The sequence below is a fragment of the Oncorhynchus gorbuscha genome, linkage group LG09 (genome assembly GCF_021184085.1).
Source record: "Oncorhynchus gorbuscha isolate QuinsamMale2020 ecotype Even-year linkage group LG09, OgorEven_v1.0, whole genome shotgun sequence".
Classification (NCBI taxonomy): domain Eukaryota; kingdom Metazoa; phylum Chordata; class Actinopteri; order Salmoniformes; family Salmonidae; genus Oncorhynchus; species Oncorhynchus gorbuscha.
This window is the reverse complement of record NC_060181.1, coordinates 40222723-40239516: the sequence shown is the minus strand read 5'-3', so window position 1 is coordinate 40239516 and position 16794 is coordinate 40222723. Positions and strand designations below refer to the sequence as shown.

General features: G+C 44.2%; 2 protein-coding genes across 3 annotated transcripts in view; both read left to right on the top strand.

Annotated features, from left to right (window-relative positions):
- Nucleotides 1–5416: 5416 nt before the first annotated feature.
- LOC124044379 (repetin-like) lies at nt 5417–8162 on the top strand. The gene is made up of 3 exons (XM_046364031.1): nt 5417–6082; nt 6409–7936; nt 8158–8162. Exons 1-3 carry the CDS (start codon nt 6050–6052, stop codon nt 8160–8162), a joined length of 1566 nt encoding a protein of 521 aa, XP_046219987.1. The 5' UTR covers nt 5417–6049.
- Nucleotides 7791–16794, top strand: part of LOC124043570 (zinc finger MYM-type protein 4-like) — a 27736-nt gene continuing 18732 nt past the window's right edge. For both annotated transcript variants that reach the window (XM_046362284.1, XM_046362283.1), the window contains exons 1-12: nt 7791–8431; nt 8732–8878; nt 9086–9147; nt 9394–9546; nt 9715–9766; nt 14197–14467; nt 14732–14921; nt 15159–15362; nt 15638–15788; nt 15897–16012; nt 16241–16408; nt 16597–16747. In XM_046362284.1, the coding sequence (XP_046218240.1) occupies nt 8197–8431; nt 8732–8878; nt 9086–9147; nt 9394–9546; nt 9715–9766; nt 14197–14467; nt 14732–14921; nt 15159–15362; nt 15638–15788; nt 15897–16012; nt 16241–16408; nt 16597–16747 (1900 nt within the window). In that variant the 5' untranslated portion in view covers nt 7791–8196. The remainder of the gene's footprint in view (nt 8432–8731; nt 8879–9085; nt 9148–9393; nt 9547–9714; nt 9767–14196; nt 14468–14731; nt 14922–15158; nt 15363–15637; nt 15789–15896; nt 16013–16240; nt 16409–16596; nt 16748–16794) is intronic.

Below are 16794 nucleotides of genomic sequence, written 5' to 3'. Positions count from 1 at the left end.
ACTGTCTACAGACCCTGCTGCTGAGGATGAACCACTGTCTACAGACCCTGCTGCTGAGGATGAACCACTGTCTACAGACCCTGCTGCCGAGGATGAACCACTGTCTACAGACTCTGCTGCTGAGGATGAACCACTGTCTACAGACCCTGCTGCTGAGGATGAACCACTGTCTACAGACCCTGCTGCCGAGGATGAACCACTGTCTACAGACTCTGCTGCCGAGGATGAACCACTGTCTACAGACTCTGCTGCTGAGGATGAACCACTGTCTACAGACCCTGCTGCTGAGGATGAATCACTGTCTACAGACCCTGCTGCTGAGGATGAACCACTGTCTACAGACCCTGCTGCTGAGGATGAACCACTGTCTGATGACCCTACTGACTGGCCTTCAGTTCTGACTGACAGAATTATGACACAACTAGTTTGCAGAGGACCAAGTGAGGTACCACCTGACTCCCCCCCCCCCCCCCCCCCAAGGAATGAGAGTGATGGAAGAAGTTGCCACCACCAGTATTTCAGGAAGACCTTGGTGAGTGGTGAAAAAAATCCCTAGAAGTTGGTTGGTGCATTCTGAAAGAAACAACAGCCTCTTCTGCTTCTGCTGCAAACTCTTTTCTAAGAAGAAAATGTATTTAGAAAACTCAGGACTGACAGACTGGAAACATGCAAGTTCTTTGCTGACTTCACCGACAGCAGTCCAGAACACCAAAACTGCATGAAAACATGGAAAAAACAATGAGGATCAAAAAAGGGGAAACAATTGATAAGCATGAGATGGCTCTTATGGAGGCTGAGAGGATAAGATGGAGAGAGGTGTTGACATGTCTGACTGCTATTGTGCAGTCTCTGGCAATTAGAAATCTGGCACTAAGGGGACACACAGAAACACTGTTCTGTGTGTTTTTCTGTTAGCAATAGGTTAATAATTAAATTCTCTTTTTTATTTGTATTTATATACTACAGTTTGTTTCTATTTGTCTTTGTTACTTCTTTTTGATATTTATGTGTATTTTTGTATGTGTTTTAATATTTATATAGTTTTAAATGTTATGATTATTTATTTGTGCAGGGAAATGGTTCCAATTGGTTTTCCACCATTCATTTTTCTCATAGGGGATTTTAGAAACACTTCAAATAAGGGCTGTGCTTCGTGTTGGCTTACACTAGCGTGATATTTTGATAACCATGTAAATCTCTAGGGACAAGGTGACTTTTATCAATATATTTGGCTCTATTTACTCTCAGATTCGAAAATGCTAATTAGCATTAAAGTAAACATCATGCAAGACTACAAATTCATGCAAGCTCCTGCACGTCATCTCGAGCTGACAACTTTGCTAACAGGTATTGTGTCAATTTAAAAACTTGCACAAAAAAGTTCACAGACTTGACCATTTAAAGAAATGTAGCCAATTTATTAATTACTACATTTACCGTAATATCCGGACTATACACCGCTACTTTTTCCCCACGCTTTGAACCTCGCGGTTTATACAATGACGCTGCTAATTTATGGATTTTCCCCGCTTTCGCAAGATTCATGCCGCCAAAAAACTGAGCACCGTCACATAATGTGACGTAAATGGAGCGCGCTCAAACTTCCCATCATTCTGATTACGGTAGTCATTTTGTCACTCTCATCATGGCAAAGACACGGAGAAATGCATATGATGCAGCTTTCAAGTTGAAGGCGATCGATCTGGCTGTTGGAAAGGGAAATAGAGCTGCTGCACGGGAGCTTGGCCTTAATGAGTCGATGATAAGACGATGGAAACAGCAGCGCGAGGAACTGACTCCGTGCAAGAAGACAACAAAAGCTTTCAGAGGGAAGAAAAGCAGATGGCCCAAACTAGAAAATGAGCTTGAAGACTGGGTCAACACACAGAGAGCAGACGGCCGAGGTGTTTCAACTGTGCAGATCCGACTGAAAGCCAAAACAATCGCCAGCGCAATGAAGTTTGAGGATTTTAGAGGTGGACCATCGTGGTGTCTAAGATTTATGAGACGTAAAGGCCTGTCCATCAGGGTACGGACGAGTCTGGGTCAGCAGCTCTGAAGCTATTCAACTCCCACACCGAAGGAGATGACTTCAGTGGTTTCAGCCTATTTATTTTTGTTTACAAGCCGTGTTTCGTTTAAAAGCTGTTTAAAGTTAATTTGTTTCAATGTATGGGTAGGCACCTGCGGCTTATAGACATGTGCGGCTTATTTATGTACAAAATACATATATATTTTTTTTAATTCAGTGGGTGCGGTTTATATTCAGGTGCGCTTAAAAATCCAGAAATTACGGTAGTTAACATAGTTAATCCAGAAATTACGGTAGCTAACATAGTTAATCCAGAAATTACCTTTGTCTCGATTCGGCAGATTAGCAGCTGTTTAGCATTTCATTTTTTTTTTGGGGGGGCTAAATATAGGGGAATATATTGATAAAAGTCACCTTGTCCTAGAGAGATTTACATGCTTATCAAAACTTCACACCAAGGTAAGCTTACATGAAACACAGCCCTTATTTTAAGTGTTTATAAAATCCCCTATTGGAAAAACGATTGGAACCATTTCCCTGTTTGACCACTAGGTTTTATGGGTGTTAAGACTCATACTGTGGTACTCTATTTCGATCAGCCAATAGCAGGGTTTTCCAAACTCTGTACTTTGTTCAGAAATAGACTACATTTTCTTAGATAAAATGGCTATTATTCCCATATAATGTTTGGACAATTTTTTAAATAGGGGGTGGGAGGTCATATAAACACAAACTTACTTCCTTGACAACAGCTCTGCTATGTGAAGCTCAAGAAGTATGAAATCCCTGACTTCTTATCGGATTGACCATTTATAACCTTTAAAAGGCTGTACATGGTCAATCAAATGTCAGCAGTGACTGTACATAATTTACTACATAGGGCCTATGCAAAAGTCAGGGCATTTATATTTATTGTGCTTAGCTGAGAAGAAGGAAGTTGTCAAGGAAGTGAGTTTGTGTTTATACTGGACCTCCTGCGTCCACATATCCTCAACCAATCATGTCAATGCAGAGCTATATGGAGCCGTCCTCGTTGTTAAAAAAAAATGGGCAGTGGAGGGTAGTACAGAGCTCAAATTGGTCTCTACATGCCTCCGGAGGCTCTGCAATTGCGTCACACCATCAGATTAAGCATGAATTGCTTTAAGCCTTATGTTCACCAAATGTATCAAACTCTTTATGTTCTGGTGGAAGTCATTCATTGTCAATGGAGCAGTACGCAACACTAGTTGGGGATGCCGCAGTCACGCCATATGTCCACCAGGTGCATGGTGCGTTTTGTTATATGTTGTTTTTCAAGTTACAAGTTTTAATGTCACATGCACAAGTACATTAAAATGCCTTTCTTGCAAACTCAAAACACAGCAATAATCAATAACAATAACTAAAAAAAATGTAAAAAGAAATAAGAAATATGAAGAACACAATAAGTAAGTAAGCATACTATATACAGGGTCAGTTCCAATACCATATGTATAATGTGCAGGGATACTGGAGTAATGGAGGTAGATGTGTATAGGGTCAAGTGACAAGGCATCAGGATATAAGATAAACAGAGTAGCAGCAGCTTGTATGTGAATGGGTGTGCGTGTGTGTAGAGTCAATATAAATGTGTGTGTGTGTATATATAGAGACATAAATAAAAATAAAAGGGTAAATGAGGATACAAGGTTAACTCATTTTTTGCCGGATATCTAGTCCGCATTTTCCAAACTTGATGCACATCTGCTTCACAAGGCTGCAGAACAGTTTGCAGCCTGGTTCGACCAAAGTTAGTAATTAGACTAGATTCAAGTTATTCTCCTATGACCTACTCGTTTCATAGGCTGCACGCAAGGGCGCATTACAACAATTAATCTAGTTTGTTTATATTCTTCTCTCACATTAATCTCTAGCAACATGTTCCCATTTAGCAGGGTTCAAAACTAGATTCTGCCCTCTGGCCAATTTTTTCTTGAGCAGATGGTCGGGGGGCTGGAACGTAATTACAAATAATTTGTAGATTGCAAATTGACCGCAAGAAGCCCAAACAGATATGTTTGACTAAAATATAATAATTTCAAACCTTGCTTTGTATACGATCATGTCATATCTCTAGTATGCGTGGGAATACTTGGGAACGGATTTCTTAAATAAAAATCACTTGGAGCTGATTTCCTGGTGTTGTTTTTTGCTCAAAAAACCTGGAGGGCAAAATCAAATCACCAACGTGCATCGCGGGCTGACAGCTGGGGAACCCTGCCATATAGAATACTGATTTCAAATCACTAGCTTGCCCTGTATGGTGGCATGCTAAATTAGAACAGTTCTGTGCATATTCATTTTGCATGGCATTCTTTTGGTTTACTAGAGTCAAATTTCCAATCCTTCAGCTGGTACCTTCACCTCTCTAACTACATAATGGTCATTATCATTTGGCCTCTGTACATTGTGTCACAGTAAAAAGGTGTCCATTCTACTCAGGACCACTTTTAGTTGCTACTAATTTGAGTGGCCCATCAAATTGTAAGTCGCTCTGGATAAGAGCGTCTGCTAAATGACTTAAATGTAATGTAAATGTAAATTTAAATCCAATCTTTTTTTCATATTGGACATACATATTGCAGCATAAAAAATGATCTGTACATTGTGTCGCAGTAAAAGGGTGGGTCCATTCTACTCAGGAGCACTTCTACAATAGTTTCCAAATCTACAGAGTTTTACACCCAGAGGATCGTAATAGTTTTATGTATGTCCAATATTTAAAAAAATACTGGATTTAAGTTTACGTGCAACTTTATAAGGGCTGCCAAATGAGCAGTGACACTCATCTGGGTGTTAACTCTGGACTTGGAAACTACAAGTGTGCTCATGAGTTCCCCTTTTACTGCGACACAATGTACAGATAATGTTGTACGGCACATTAAATGATAGGAGTACACACACAAAAACCATTGTTGACCATTTAGGCTTGGAAAAAAATAAAATGACAATATCTTATAGAAATACTTTTAATTATTCTTTGTATGATAATTAGTATAGAATATTGATAATTGTGCCAAAATTAGCAAAGTATACAGGTTTGGACTTTTATTCTGAAGAATTCCAAAAATCCGTGACCCAGAAGTAGTTACCGTAGTTAATATTGACCGCTTGGCACATCTGTGAAGCAAGCAAGAATAACTAAGTACTTTTGGGTCACCGATTTTGAAATCTTTCAGAATAAAAGTCACGTTCAGACATTGGCTTGAGTATGTACAGCCTTTTAAAGGTTATACATTGATAATCCGATAAATACAGCATTTACTGTGATATGGCCTCTGCAGAAGTCAGGTATTTCATACTTCTTGAGCTTCACATAGCGAAGCTGTTGTCAAAAGGAAGTAAGTTTATATGACCTCCCGTCCCCACCTACCATCAACCAATCATGCCAACGCGGAGCTTTACAGGCATGAACAGAGCCCTTTACATTGTTACAACATTTAGGAGGAGCACAGAGATGTGGTGTGGAGCTTGATATTGAAACCTCCCGAGGCTTCGCAATTATGCCACACCCTCCGGAATCGCATTGCCAGTTCAATCATAAATTGGCTTTCATTATTCTTGTTGGCGGAACTGAGGTGTTGCAATGTAGATGTGAATCAGGAAATGACATAGCCAGGTCTTCCATGTTTACGCAGATGTATGTTTCGCTAGTTTCTTCGAGGAGCTGTGCAGAGTGAAAATGCAAAGGACTTGACTTCTGTAAAGTTATAACTCACCGGCATTGATATATCCGAAGTTAGCGTCATATGCATGGCAAAGCTTAAGAACCTTGTTCGGTAATTCAAATTAAGACTCGTTTTAGCTGGCGACATATCGTTGCTACTAGCTGGCTAACGTTACCTAGCTAGCTTTCCCCACAACAAGGAGGCGGCAGAAGTAGCTAATGCATGTTGGCTAGCAAGCCTCTGATCCGTTTTTAGTATATTTTGGTGGACCTATATTGTGAGTGAGTGACAATAAGAGCTAGTCGTTTTTTGCCGTTGGAAGCAAGTCATGGCTGAATCCCAGAAAGCAGGCCAGTCAGAGGTAATTAACGTTTTTGAATTATTGCTAGCTAGTTAGTTATGTCTTCTGCAAGCGAGGTAGTTATAGTTATATCGACCCTCCACTTCATTTCCCGCCCAAGAAAATCAACATACTTAAACACTGCACTCTCAAAATCGGTTCTAGTTGGTTCTCACTACGTTGGTATTTGATTGTAAGCATGAGTTTGACATTACCCCCAGTAGCCATGACACTTGATCTGTCTGTTAACTGTGTTCTTGACTTTGTCCTGGTCAGGTCAAGTGGTAATGAAAAACTCAGGGCCCTACTTATAGGACCATTATTAATAGAATATTGTCTTAACTCAGCATACAGGTGAGCCAAACAAGGAGATGGAGCAGCCAGCTCAGTCTGGAGCATCAGTGGATTCTATGGGCCCAGGAGCATCACGCAACAATGCACCAACAGCCTCGGCAGATGGAAACAGTGGGGATGATGCTACCAATGCAGTCAGTGCAAGTACCTCAACTATAGACGGGGCAGGGGATGCTGGTAATACAGAAACTGTGAAGGAATCCTTTGTAGAGAATTCAAAGACAGTGGAAGAAATGATAACCGATGCCTTGCTGACTGTGGGAGAAATGGTCAGTGAAGAGGATTCACAGAGAGGAAGAGAAACATACAGTGTAGATGGTTCACAGACGGAAAGAGAAACAGCCAGTGTAGATGGTTCACAGACGGAAAGAGAAACAGCCAGTGTAGATGGTTCACAGGCGGAAAGAGAACCAGCCAGTGTAGATGGTTCACAGACGGAAAGAGAACCAGCCAGTGTAGATGGTTCACAGGCGGAAAGAGAACCAGCCAGTGTAGATGGTTCACAGGCGGAAAGAGAACCAGCCAGTGTAGATGCTTCACAGACGGAAGGAGAAACAGACCGTGTGGATGCTTCACAGACGGTAGGAGAAACGCCCAGTGTGGATGCTTCACAGATGGAAGGAGAGACGGCCAGTGTGGATCCTTCACGGGTGGAAGGAGAAACGGCCAGCGTGGATGCTTCACGGACGGAAAGAGAAATGTCCAGCGTGGATGCTTCACAGACGGAAAGAGAAACGGCCAGCGTGGATGCTTCACAGACGGAAAGAGAAACGGCCAGCGTGGATGCTTCACAGACGGAAAGAGAAACGGCCAGCGTGAATGCTTCACAGACGGAAAGAGAAACTTCCATCGTGGATGCTTCACAGACGGAAAGAGAAGCGGCCAGCGTGGATGCTTCACAGACGGAAAGAGAAGCGGCCAGCGTGGATGCTTCACAGACGGAAAGAGAAGCGGCCAGCGTGGATGCTTCACAGACGGAAAGAGAAGCGGCCAGCGTGGATGCTTCACAGACGGAAAGACGGCCAGCGTGGAGAAGACGGAAAGCCAGCGTGGATGCTTCACAGACGGAAAGAGAAACGGCCAGCGTGGATGCTTCACAGACGGAAAGAGAAACGGCCAGCGTGGATGCTTCACAGACGGAAAGAGAAACGGCCAGCGTGGATGCTTCACAGACGGAAAGAGAAACAGCCAGCGTGGATGCTTCACAGACGGAAAGAGAAGCTGCCAGCGTGGATGCTTCACAGACGGAAAGAGAAGCGGCCAGCGTGGATGCTTCACAGACGGAAAGAGAAGCTGCCAGCGTGGATGCTTCACAGACGGAAAGAGAAACGGCCAGCGTGGATGCTTCAGACAGAAACGGCCAGCGTGGAAGAGAAACGGCCAGCGTGGATGCTTCACAGACGGAAAGAGAAACGGCCAGCGTGGATGCTTCACATACGGAAAGAGAAACGGCCAGCGTGGATGCTTCACATACGGAAAGAGAAACGGCCAGCGTGGATGCTTCACAGACTGAAACAGCAAGTGCAGATGGTTCACAGAAGGAAAGAAAAACAGCCAGCGTAGATGCTTCAGAAACAGCCAGTGCAGACGCTTCACAGACGGAAAGAGAAACGGCCAGCGTGGATGCTTCACAGACGGAAAGAGAAACAGCCAGTGCTGATGCTTCGCAGGCAGTCGGAGAAACCGTTGGCTCAGATGCACCCCAGACTGTGGAAGAAACAGGCAATACAAATGCTTCACAGACTAATGGTGGAACAGACAGCACAGACATACCTCTGGACATGGGAGTAGTGGATGCCGATGATGAGATGGAGGTCAATGCTATCAAAGTGGAGGAGGAACAGATGCAGGAGGAACACAACTTGGAGGGGATGCCCGTGATAACTGCTGTGGAAGAGGGCAGCGACATGGACGCTTTTAGCAGCAACTCCCTGGATCATGGGGATGAAGTGGAGAAGATGGACACCGGGACAGATGCACTGACAGAGAAGCAACGAGAGAAGCCCAGTAAGCCCAGTAAGTGGACAACACTGATTCCATGCCTTCTATTGTGGATACAGGTAATAAGACTGCTGCCTGCAGCTTTTTGTTGGCTATACAAGTTTAGGATCGGGATTATCAATTGTTTCCGTAGTTTGCTTTATTCATTTCTTCAGGTTGTGTTTATTTTTACGGATGAGATGCTACCCTAAACACTTCTCTATCTTGCTTGACACTCAATTGCTGATGGAGTGCCCCAGTGTCGAAAGTCCTCAGACCTCAAACACGTCACCTTACTCACACTGTCCCATCTCTCAAACATTGTCTCCACGACAGAGGACACCGAGCAACCTGCTGAGCAGACCAGCTTTGAGGAGGCTAGCGGCTCGTCTCCACCTATGGAGGGGGACCGTTCTGAAGATGTCAAACCATTTCACCCCAGTCCCACCTCTAGCGAAGCTTTTCTCCCACAGAACAGTAAAGGTGAGAGTCCACAAGAGTCAGTCTTTGGAATATACAGTCTTTGGCTGCATGATGTTCAGACATGACCCGACTACGTGAATGTTAGTGTGGTCCCTCCCAATATTCAGATGCTAATGAGTACACTTCTGTTTCTCAGTAATGCTTTTACTGTTAAAAAATAAATAATCAAATCTCAAGCTGAAAGACCGGTTGCTTGTTTTTCTGCAGGCTCTGACAGTCCTGCAGGGCTGGAGAATGGAGTGACAGGACAGCCAGTCAAAGCTGTGGACGTGAGTATCCTCTCTCCAGCTCAACCGAAAGAATAGAGTGAATTCATTTCCTCCCGAGTGACTACACAAGCTTAAGCTTGGCAGAAATGTGGCCACTGCTTATATGTATTAAAGATTGAGGTGTTGCGAAGGCTTTGTCAGAATACCTGTGTAATAGATGGCCGGTAAACATTCATCATTAACTTGCATGATTCCATCTACAATTCTTACTGAATGTTGCATGCTGCTGTTGAATGTTCTATGCAGTCTGCCCAGCCGACAGCAGAGCCTGTGTCCACCCGCGTTGACACCCTCTCCATGGTGAATGTGAAGGATGAGCCAGTAGATGAGGAGTATGACCAGGCCCTGGCTCCAGTCGTCCTCACAGAGGGCGTCAAGGATGAACCAGACGCAGCGGAGGTACGACATCTCTAAACTCACTGGCCTTGTTCTAACGGGACCATTCAGTTGTCTGAGCCACATGAACTTTGTCTATTGACGTCAATGCATATAGTTCAAGCTGTGTGTGTATTTTATCCCAAATCCTGTGTGCGTGTTAAATGTATGTCACCTTTTTGCTATTTACAGGAGTTGAAAATCAGTAACGTCTTCTCTGTGGGCGGCGCCCCTACCCCAATCGGTGAGCAGGACACTTTGATATTTGTACACATCAGGACACGTTAGTGGTCGCTCAACGGTCAAAGCCCTGAGGCAGTGTTTCTTAATCATGGTCCTAGGGACCCAAATGGGTGCATATTTTTGGGGGTTGTTGCCCAAGCACTACACACCTGATTCCACTAATCAAGTCATCAGCAAACCTGATTAGGTTTTTTTCTAGATCAAAAAGGGCCTTACGGGTGGCAGGGGGCAATTTAACATTTAACAATGTTTGAATTTAACAGAACTTTAACAACCCTTATTTTGGCGGGGTAGAGATAGTGTTCCGTTTTTAAGCCAATTTCCTGCAATTCTGCAAATGTTCTGCAAATTGCCAATTCTGCAATTCCTGCAAATGTTCTAGATAGAGCTGAGATACATTTGTGCAGTTTTAATGCAAGTTTCTTTTGATTATTCATATTCTGCCATGGAGCTGAGAAACTTTTGCCGTTTTAAAGCTAATTTCCTGTTATTCTATGCATTTTGCCTTGGCTTATGCTGGGTTCTTCTGCTCAAACATACTAACAAAATGAATACTGCTAAATCAATTGTTTTTGGAATTGTCAATTCTCACTGATGTCTAGCTTTTGTTTAGGTAATTGATAGTTCTCAAAGATTGCGTTATTAAAAAAATATACAGTGCCTTCGAAGTATTCAGACCCCTGGCCCTTTTCCACATTTTGTTACGTTAAAGCCTTATTCTAAAATTTATTACATTGTTTTTTTCGGTCATCAATCTACACACCAAATGTAAAAATAAATAAAAAACAGGTTTTTAGACTTTTTCTAATTTAAAAAAAAATAAAAATATGTCACATTTACATAAGTTTTCAGACCCTTTACTCAATACTTTGAAGCACCATTGGCAGCAATTACAGCCTCGGGTCTTCTTGGGTATGACGCTTCAAGCTTGGCACAACTGTGTTTGGGGAGTTTCTCCCATTCTACTCTGTAGAGCCTCTCAAGCTCTGTCAGGAGGGATGGCGAGGATTGCTGTACAGCTATTTTCAGGTCTCTCCAGAGATGTTTGAGCGGGTTCTAGTCTGGGCTCTGGCTGGGCCACTCAAGGATGTTCAGAGACATCCAAAGCCACTCCTGCGTAGTATTTGCTGTGTGCTTAGGGTCGTTGTCCTATTGGAAGGTGAACCTTCATCCCCATCTGAGGTCCTGAGCGCTCTGGAGCAGGTTTTCATCAAGGATCTCTTTGTACTTTGATCCGTTCATCTTTGCCTCGATTCTGATTAGCCTCAAAGTCCCTGCCGCTGGAAAAACACCCCCACGGCATGATACTGCCACCACCATGCTTCACCGTAGACATAGTGCCAGGTTTCCTACAGACCTGAAGCTTAGTATACAGTCGTGGCCAAAAGTTTTGAGAATGACACAAATATTAATTTTCACAAAGTCTGCTGCCTCAATTTTCATATATTCCAGAATGTTATGAAGAGTGATCAGATGAATTGGAATTATTTGCAAAGTCCCTTTTGCCATGAAAAATGAACTGAATCCCCCAAAAACATTTCTACTGCATTTCAGCCCTGCCACCACAGAAGCACAAGCATTTCGCTACACTCGCATTAACATCTGCTAACCATGTGTATGTGACAAATAAAATTGGGATTTGATTTGATTTTGACATCATGTCAGTGATTCTCTCGTTAACACAGTTGTGAGTGTTGACGAGGACAAGGCTGGAGATCACTCTGTCATGCTGATTGAGTTCGAATAACAGACTGGAAGCTTCAAAAGGAGGGTGGTGCTTGGAATCATTGTTCTTCCTCTGTAAACCATGGCTACCTGCAAGGAAACACGTGCTGTCATCATTGCTTTGCACAAAAAGGGCTTCACAGGCAAGGATATTGCTGCCAGTAAGAGTGCACCTAAATCAACCATTTATCGGATCATCAAGAACTTCAAGGAGAGCGGTTCAAATGTTGTGACGAAGGCTTCAGGGCGCCCAAGAAAGTCCAGCAAGCGCCAGGACCGTCTCCTAAAGTTGATTCAGCTGCGGACCACCAGTACAGAGCTTGCTCAGGAATGGCAGCAGGTTTGAGTGCACCTGCACGCACAGTGAGGCAAAGACTTTTGGAGGATGGCCTGGTGTCATGAAGGGCAGCAAAGAAGCCACTTCTCTCCAGGAAAAACATCAGGGACAGACTGATATTCTGCAAAAGGTACAGACTGCTGAGGACGGGGGTAAAGTAATTTTCTCTGATGAATCCCCTTTCTGATTGTTTGAGGCATCCGGAATAAAGCTTGTCCGGAGAAGACAAGGTGAGCGCTACCTTCAGTCCTGTGTCATGCCAACAGTAAAGCATCCTGAGACCATGCATGTGTGGGGTTGCTTCTCAGCCAAGGGAGTGGGCTCACTCACAATTTTGCCTAAGAACACATCCATGAATAAAGAATGGTACCAACACATCCTCCGAGAGCAACTTCTCCCAACCATCCAGGAACAGTTTTGTGACGAACAATGCCTTTTCCAGTATGATGGAGCACCTTGCCATAAGGCAAAAGCAATAACTAAGTGGCTCGGGAACAAAACATTGGTATTTTGGGTCCATGGCCAGGAAACTCCTCAGACTTTAATCCCTTTGAGAACTGTGGTCAGTCCTCAAGAGACGGGTGGACAAACAAACAACCCACAAATTCTGACAAACTCCAAGCAACGATTATGCAAGAATGATGCCATCAGTCAGGACGTGGCCCAGAGATGCCAGGGCGGATTGCAGAGGTCTTGAAAAAGAAGGGTCAACACTGCAAATATTGACTCTGCATCAACTTCATGTAATTGTCAATAAAATCATTTGACACTTATGAAATGCTTGTGATTATACTTCAGTATTCCATAGTAACTTCTTACAAAAATATCTAAAGACACTGAAGCAGCCAACTTTGAAAATGTATATTTGTGTCATTCTCAAAACTTTTGGCCACGACTGTACAGGCCAAATAGTTCAATCTTAGTTTCATCAGATCAGAGAATCTTGTTTTTTTGGTCAGAGTCCTTGAGGTGCCTTTTGGCAAACTCCAAGCAGGCTCCCATGTGCCTTTTACTGAGTGGTTTCTGTCTGGCCACTCTACCATAAAGGCCTGATTGGTGGAGTGCTGCAGAGATGATTGTCCGTCTGGCAGATTTGCCCATCTCCACAGAGGAGCGCTGTCAGAGTGAGCATCGGGTTCTTGGTCACCTTTCTGACCAAGGCCCTTCTCTCCCGATTGCTCAGTTTGGCCGGGCGGCCAGCTGTAGGAAGTGTCTTGGTAGTTCCAAACTTGTTCTATTTATGAATGATGGAGGGTACTGTGTTCTTGGGGACCTTCAATGTGGCAGATGTTTTTTGGTACCCTTCCTCAGATCGGTGCCTTTTTGATCTAACATGCACTGTCAACTGTGGACCTTATATAGATAGGTGGGCCTTTCCAAATCATGTCCAATCAATTGAATTTACTACAGGTGGACTCCAATCACGTTGTAGAAACATCTCCAGGATGATCAATGGAAACAGGATGGGGGTCTGAATACTTATGTAAATAAATTATTTTGTGTTTAGTATTGTTAATAAATTTGCAATTTCAAAAAACCTGTTTTCACTTTGTCATTCCGGGGTATTGTGTGTAAGTTGCTGAGGATTTTTTTTGTATTTTTAAAATCCATTTTAGAATAAGGGCAATTTGAAGAAAAGGGCAAAGGTAATTGAGGTGAGGAATTATGCAAACGAATGTGTTTGTTTGAAATGAGGATCTTCTTCACATGTAACAAAATGTGGAAAAGGTCAATGCTTTCCGAAGGCACTGGTGGTACGTTATCTTTTCTACATACTTTATATCTGGTTTTAGGTGTTAAAGTTTACACGGAAAGCGTTTTTAAATTTAAAAAAAATGTAAGTCTACTTTTTCTCCCCAATTTCGTAATATCATATTGGTAGTTAGTTTTGTCCCATCGCTGCAACTCCTGTACGGACTCAGGAGAGTCGATGGTCGAGAGCCATGCGCCCTCCGAAACATGACCCCGCCATGGAGTCGCTAGATCGCAATGGGACAAGGACTTCCCGGCTGGCCAAACCCTCCGCTAACGTGGACGACGTTAGGCCAATTGTGCGCTGTCTCCTGGTCGCGGCCGCCTGCGACACAGCCCGGGACCAAATGCGGATCTGTAGTGACGCCTCTAGCCGCTAGACCGCTGCGCCACTCGAGAGGCCGGAAATAGTTTTTTTTTTTAACATTCCAAAAATTTGATTGCCATCCCAACCTGAAAAAAAAATATATATATATATATTTATATAATATATAATTTTCATGGCAGATACATCCCTGGGCTGTGAGTGGATTGTTATAGTCTACCGCAAGCTCTCAAGGAGCAAAATATATTTCTCTCTTCCCTCAATCTCCACCCATCCTCTCTATTATTCACAGCCACATCCATACCAGTGACCTCCCTCTCCAAGACTGTAATGCCTCCCTTGACCCCGGCCGCCTCCTCCATCCCTCCGCTGATGCCCATGGCTATGCGGGTGGCCTGCTCGGCCTGTAACAAGGTGTTACTGAAGGGCCAAACAGCCTACCAGAGGAAGGGCTCCTCGGACCTCTTCTGCTCCACGTCCTGTCTCACCTCCTATAGTCCCCCGTCTGTCGTCAAGACGACTGCCCCCTGCCCAGCCAAGAAACCCTGCCACTACTGCCTCAAGTGAGTCTTGCTGTTGTCATGCCAATGGAGTAGCTATGTAGATAATTATTTAAGAAAGATAAAGGAATGGACTAAACTCCAAAGGTGACGACCAATAAAAATCATTTGATTTACCTTTTGTACTTAGAGTAAAAGTTTGATTCACATTTGACTTCCATTGTGCTATCTTTTTCCACATGCATTTTAATGTAAGGCACTGTGAGCTACCTGAATGTAAACAACAATATGTTCGTAGATCAATTATGAACTTATCACTCCCCTCAGGGAGATTGCAAACCCCAAGGACGTGATAACAGCTCCTGTGGACACCATGGGCACGGTGAAGGACTTCTGTAGCCAGACCTGCCTCTCCTCCTTCAACTTCAAGAGGAACTCTGCCGTCTCCACCCTCTCCTCCTCCCTCTCCACCATGACTGGGGCCGTCAAGTGCAGCATGTGCAAAAAGGCCTGCATTGTAAGGGACTTATGGTCTCTGCGCGTGTCAGTGTGGTAGTTGCTAGGAGTAACAAAATTGGCCATATAAAACTGGGAATGTCAGAGTTGACAGGGAAGTGAAAATTTTTGGATTGACAGACTTTTTTTTATAGTGGGTTTTAGTGTGTTAAAGTATAAAACTGGACTCCTTTTGCCTTGAATATTTATTTCTGCCCCTCTTGCCTCAACATGAGCTCCTTGTTCTCTCCCCCCACAGAGTAAACATGAGGTGATCTTCCAGGGCAGCATGCACAGGCTGTGCAGCGAGGTGTGCTTCACGCGCTTCCGCTCCACCAACAAGCTGTCCATGAACAGCTGTCAGAGCTGCAACAACTACTGCTATGGCAAGGTCACCGTGCTGGTCATGCAGGGGGTCAATAAGACCTTCTGCAGCGCCGGCTGTGTCACCACCTTCAAACAGGTAAGAATCTGATCCCTGAGATGCAGGTCACGCAGTCAGAAGAAGCCGTTGGCCTGTGGACTGTAACTTGGGCTGTTTTCTAAAAACGTTACGATTTGTCAAATCCTTGCTTCCGACCACCCTTGTTTTGTCAATTCCTCTCAAAGCTCTTCGGAGGTGGAGGTCCCAGGGAGGGACCTTGGATCTTCTCCAGTACATAAAAACCTTCTACCTGTAAGTTAAAGCAAGCAAAAGCACTCACTCTCTCTTCCTCTGTGGTCGGTCTGGTTTTTCAGAAAGCTAAGAAGTCTGTGGCGTGTACTATGTGCCGCAAGTTCCGCGCACCGGTGGAGATGGTCGACAGTGCCGACTCTGATGGCAAGCTGGAGATGTTCTGCTCTACTGGCTGTGTTACAGCCCACAAAGTACAGACCGTCAGCTCCTCAGGTATAGCTAGGCTAACCACCTCTGCAACATGTACACCTTGCTCTCGCTCGCTCACTCGTATGCATATACATTCATAACACTCCCTCTCCTCCTTTCGTGTCGACCTAGGTGCTCAGGTAGAGTGCAACACCTGTGGTCAGAAGACTGTGCCCTCCTTCCACCTGGCCATGTCGGACGGCTCCATCCGGAACTTCTGCACCATGAACTGTGTCGTCACCTTTCAGGTAACACCTCCTCTGGGTTGATGAATTAGCTCAGTTGAAACGTTAGAGTAGAAACATTTCAAGGACGGCAACTTACTGACCTTCAATGATCTTAATTGAGGCTCTAATAGCGCTTGCTTTTGATATTTTACGCTTTTGTTTCTAAAACATAGCCATGTACGCTGTACAAAGTACTGTTTCCTGTCCTGCACTGACACTACAATGTTATAATATTTCTGTGGCCTGTAGGATCAGTTCAATAAGAGCAACTCCCAGAGCCAGATGAACGTGACCCCGGGGACAGGGACCACCGCGGCACCGGGCCAGACCAGGGACAGGGGATCCCAAGGGACCAAACTGCCCTGCTTCCAGTGCCACCACCTATTCTCCTCCAAGCCCGAGCTCATTCAGTTCAAGGTACCTATACTGTATTTAATATCTCTCTCTCTATCCCCCTCATTTCTCTTTCTCTCGTCTCTTTGCTTTTCCATCTTCCATTTTGTTGAACTCTCTCGCCCTCTCACAAACACACCCCCTCCTCTATGTCGACAGCCTCTGTTAATGCTGCTGTAGAGTTGATTGAATGTATGTCTGCAACCCTACAGGATAAGATGGTATTCCTCTGTTCGGTAAATTGCTCCGAGGAGTACAGAAAGTTCAACTATGAGATGGCGCGCTGCGAGTACTGCAAGATTGAGAAGCCAGCCAAGGAGCTCAAGAGAATCAACAATAGGGACTACACCTTCTGCAGTGAAGGTGAGGATGGAGACTAGACATGTTTTAATAGGCCTGCTACTTCCAGG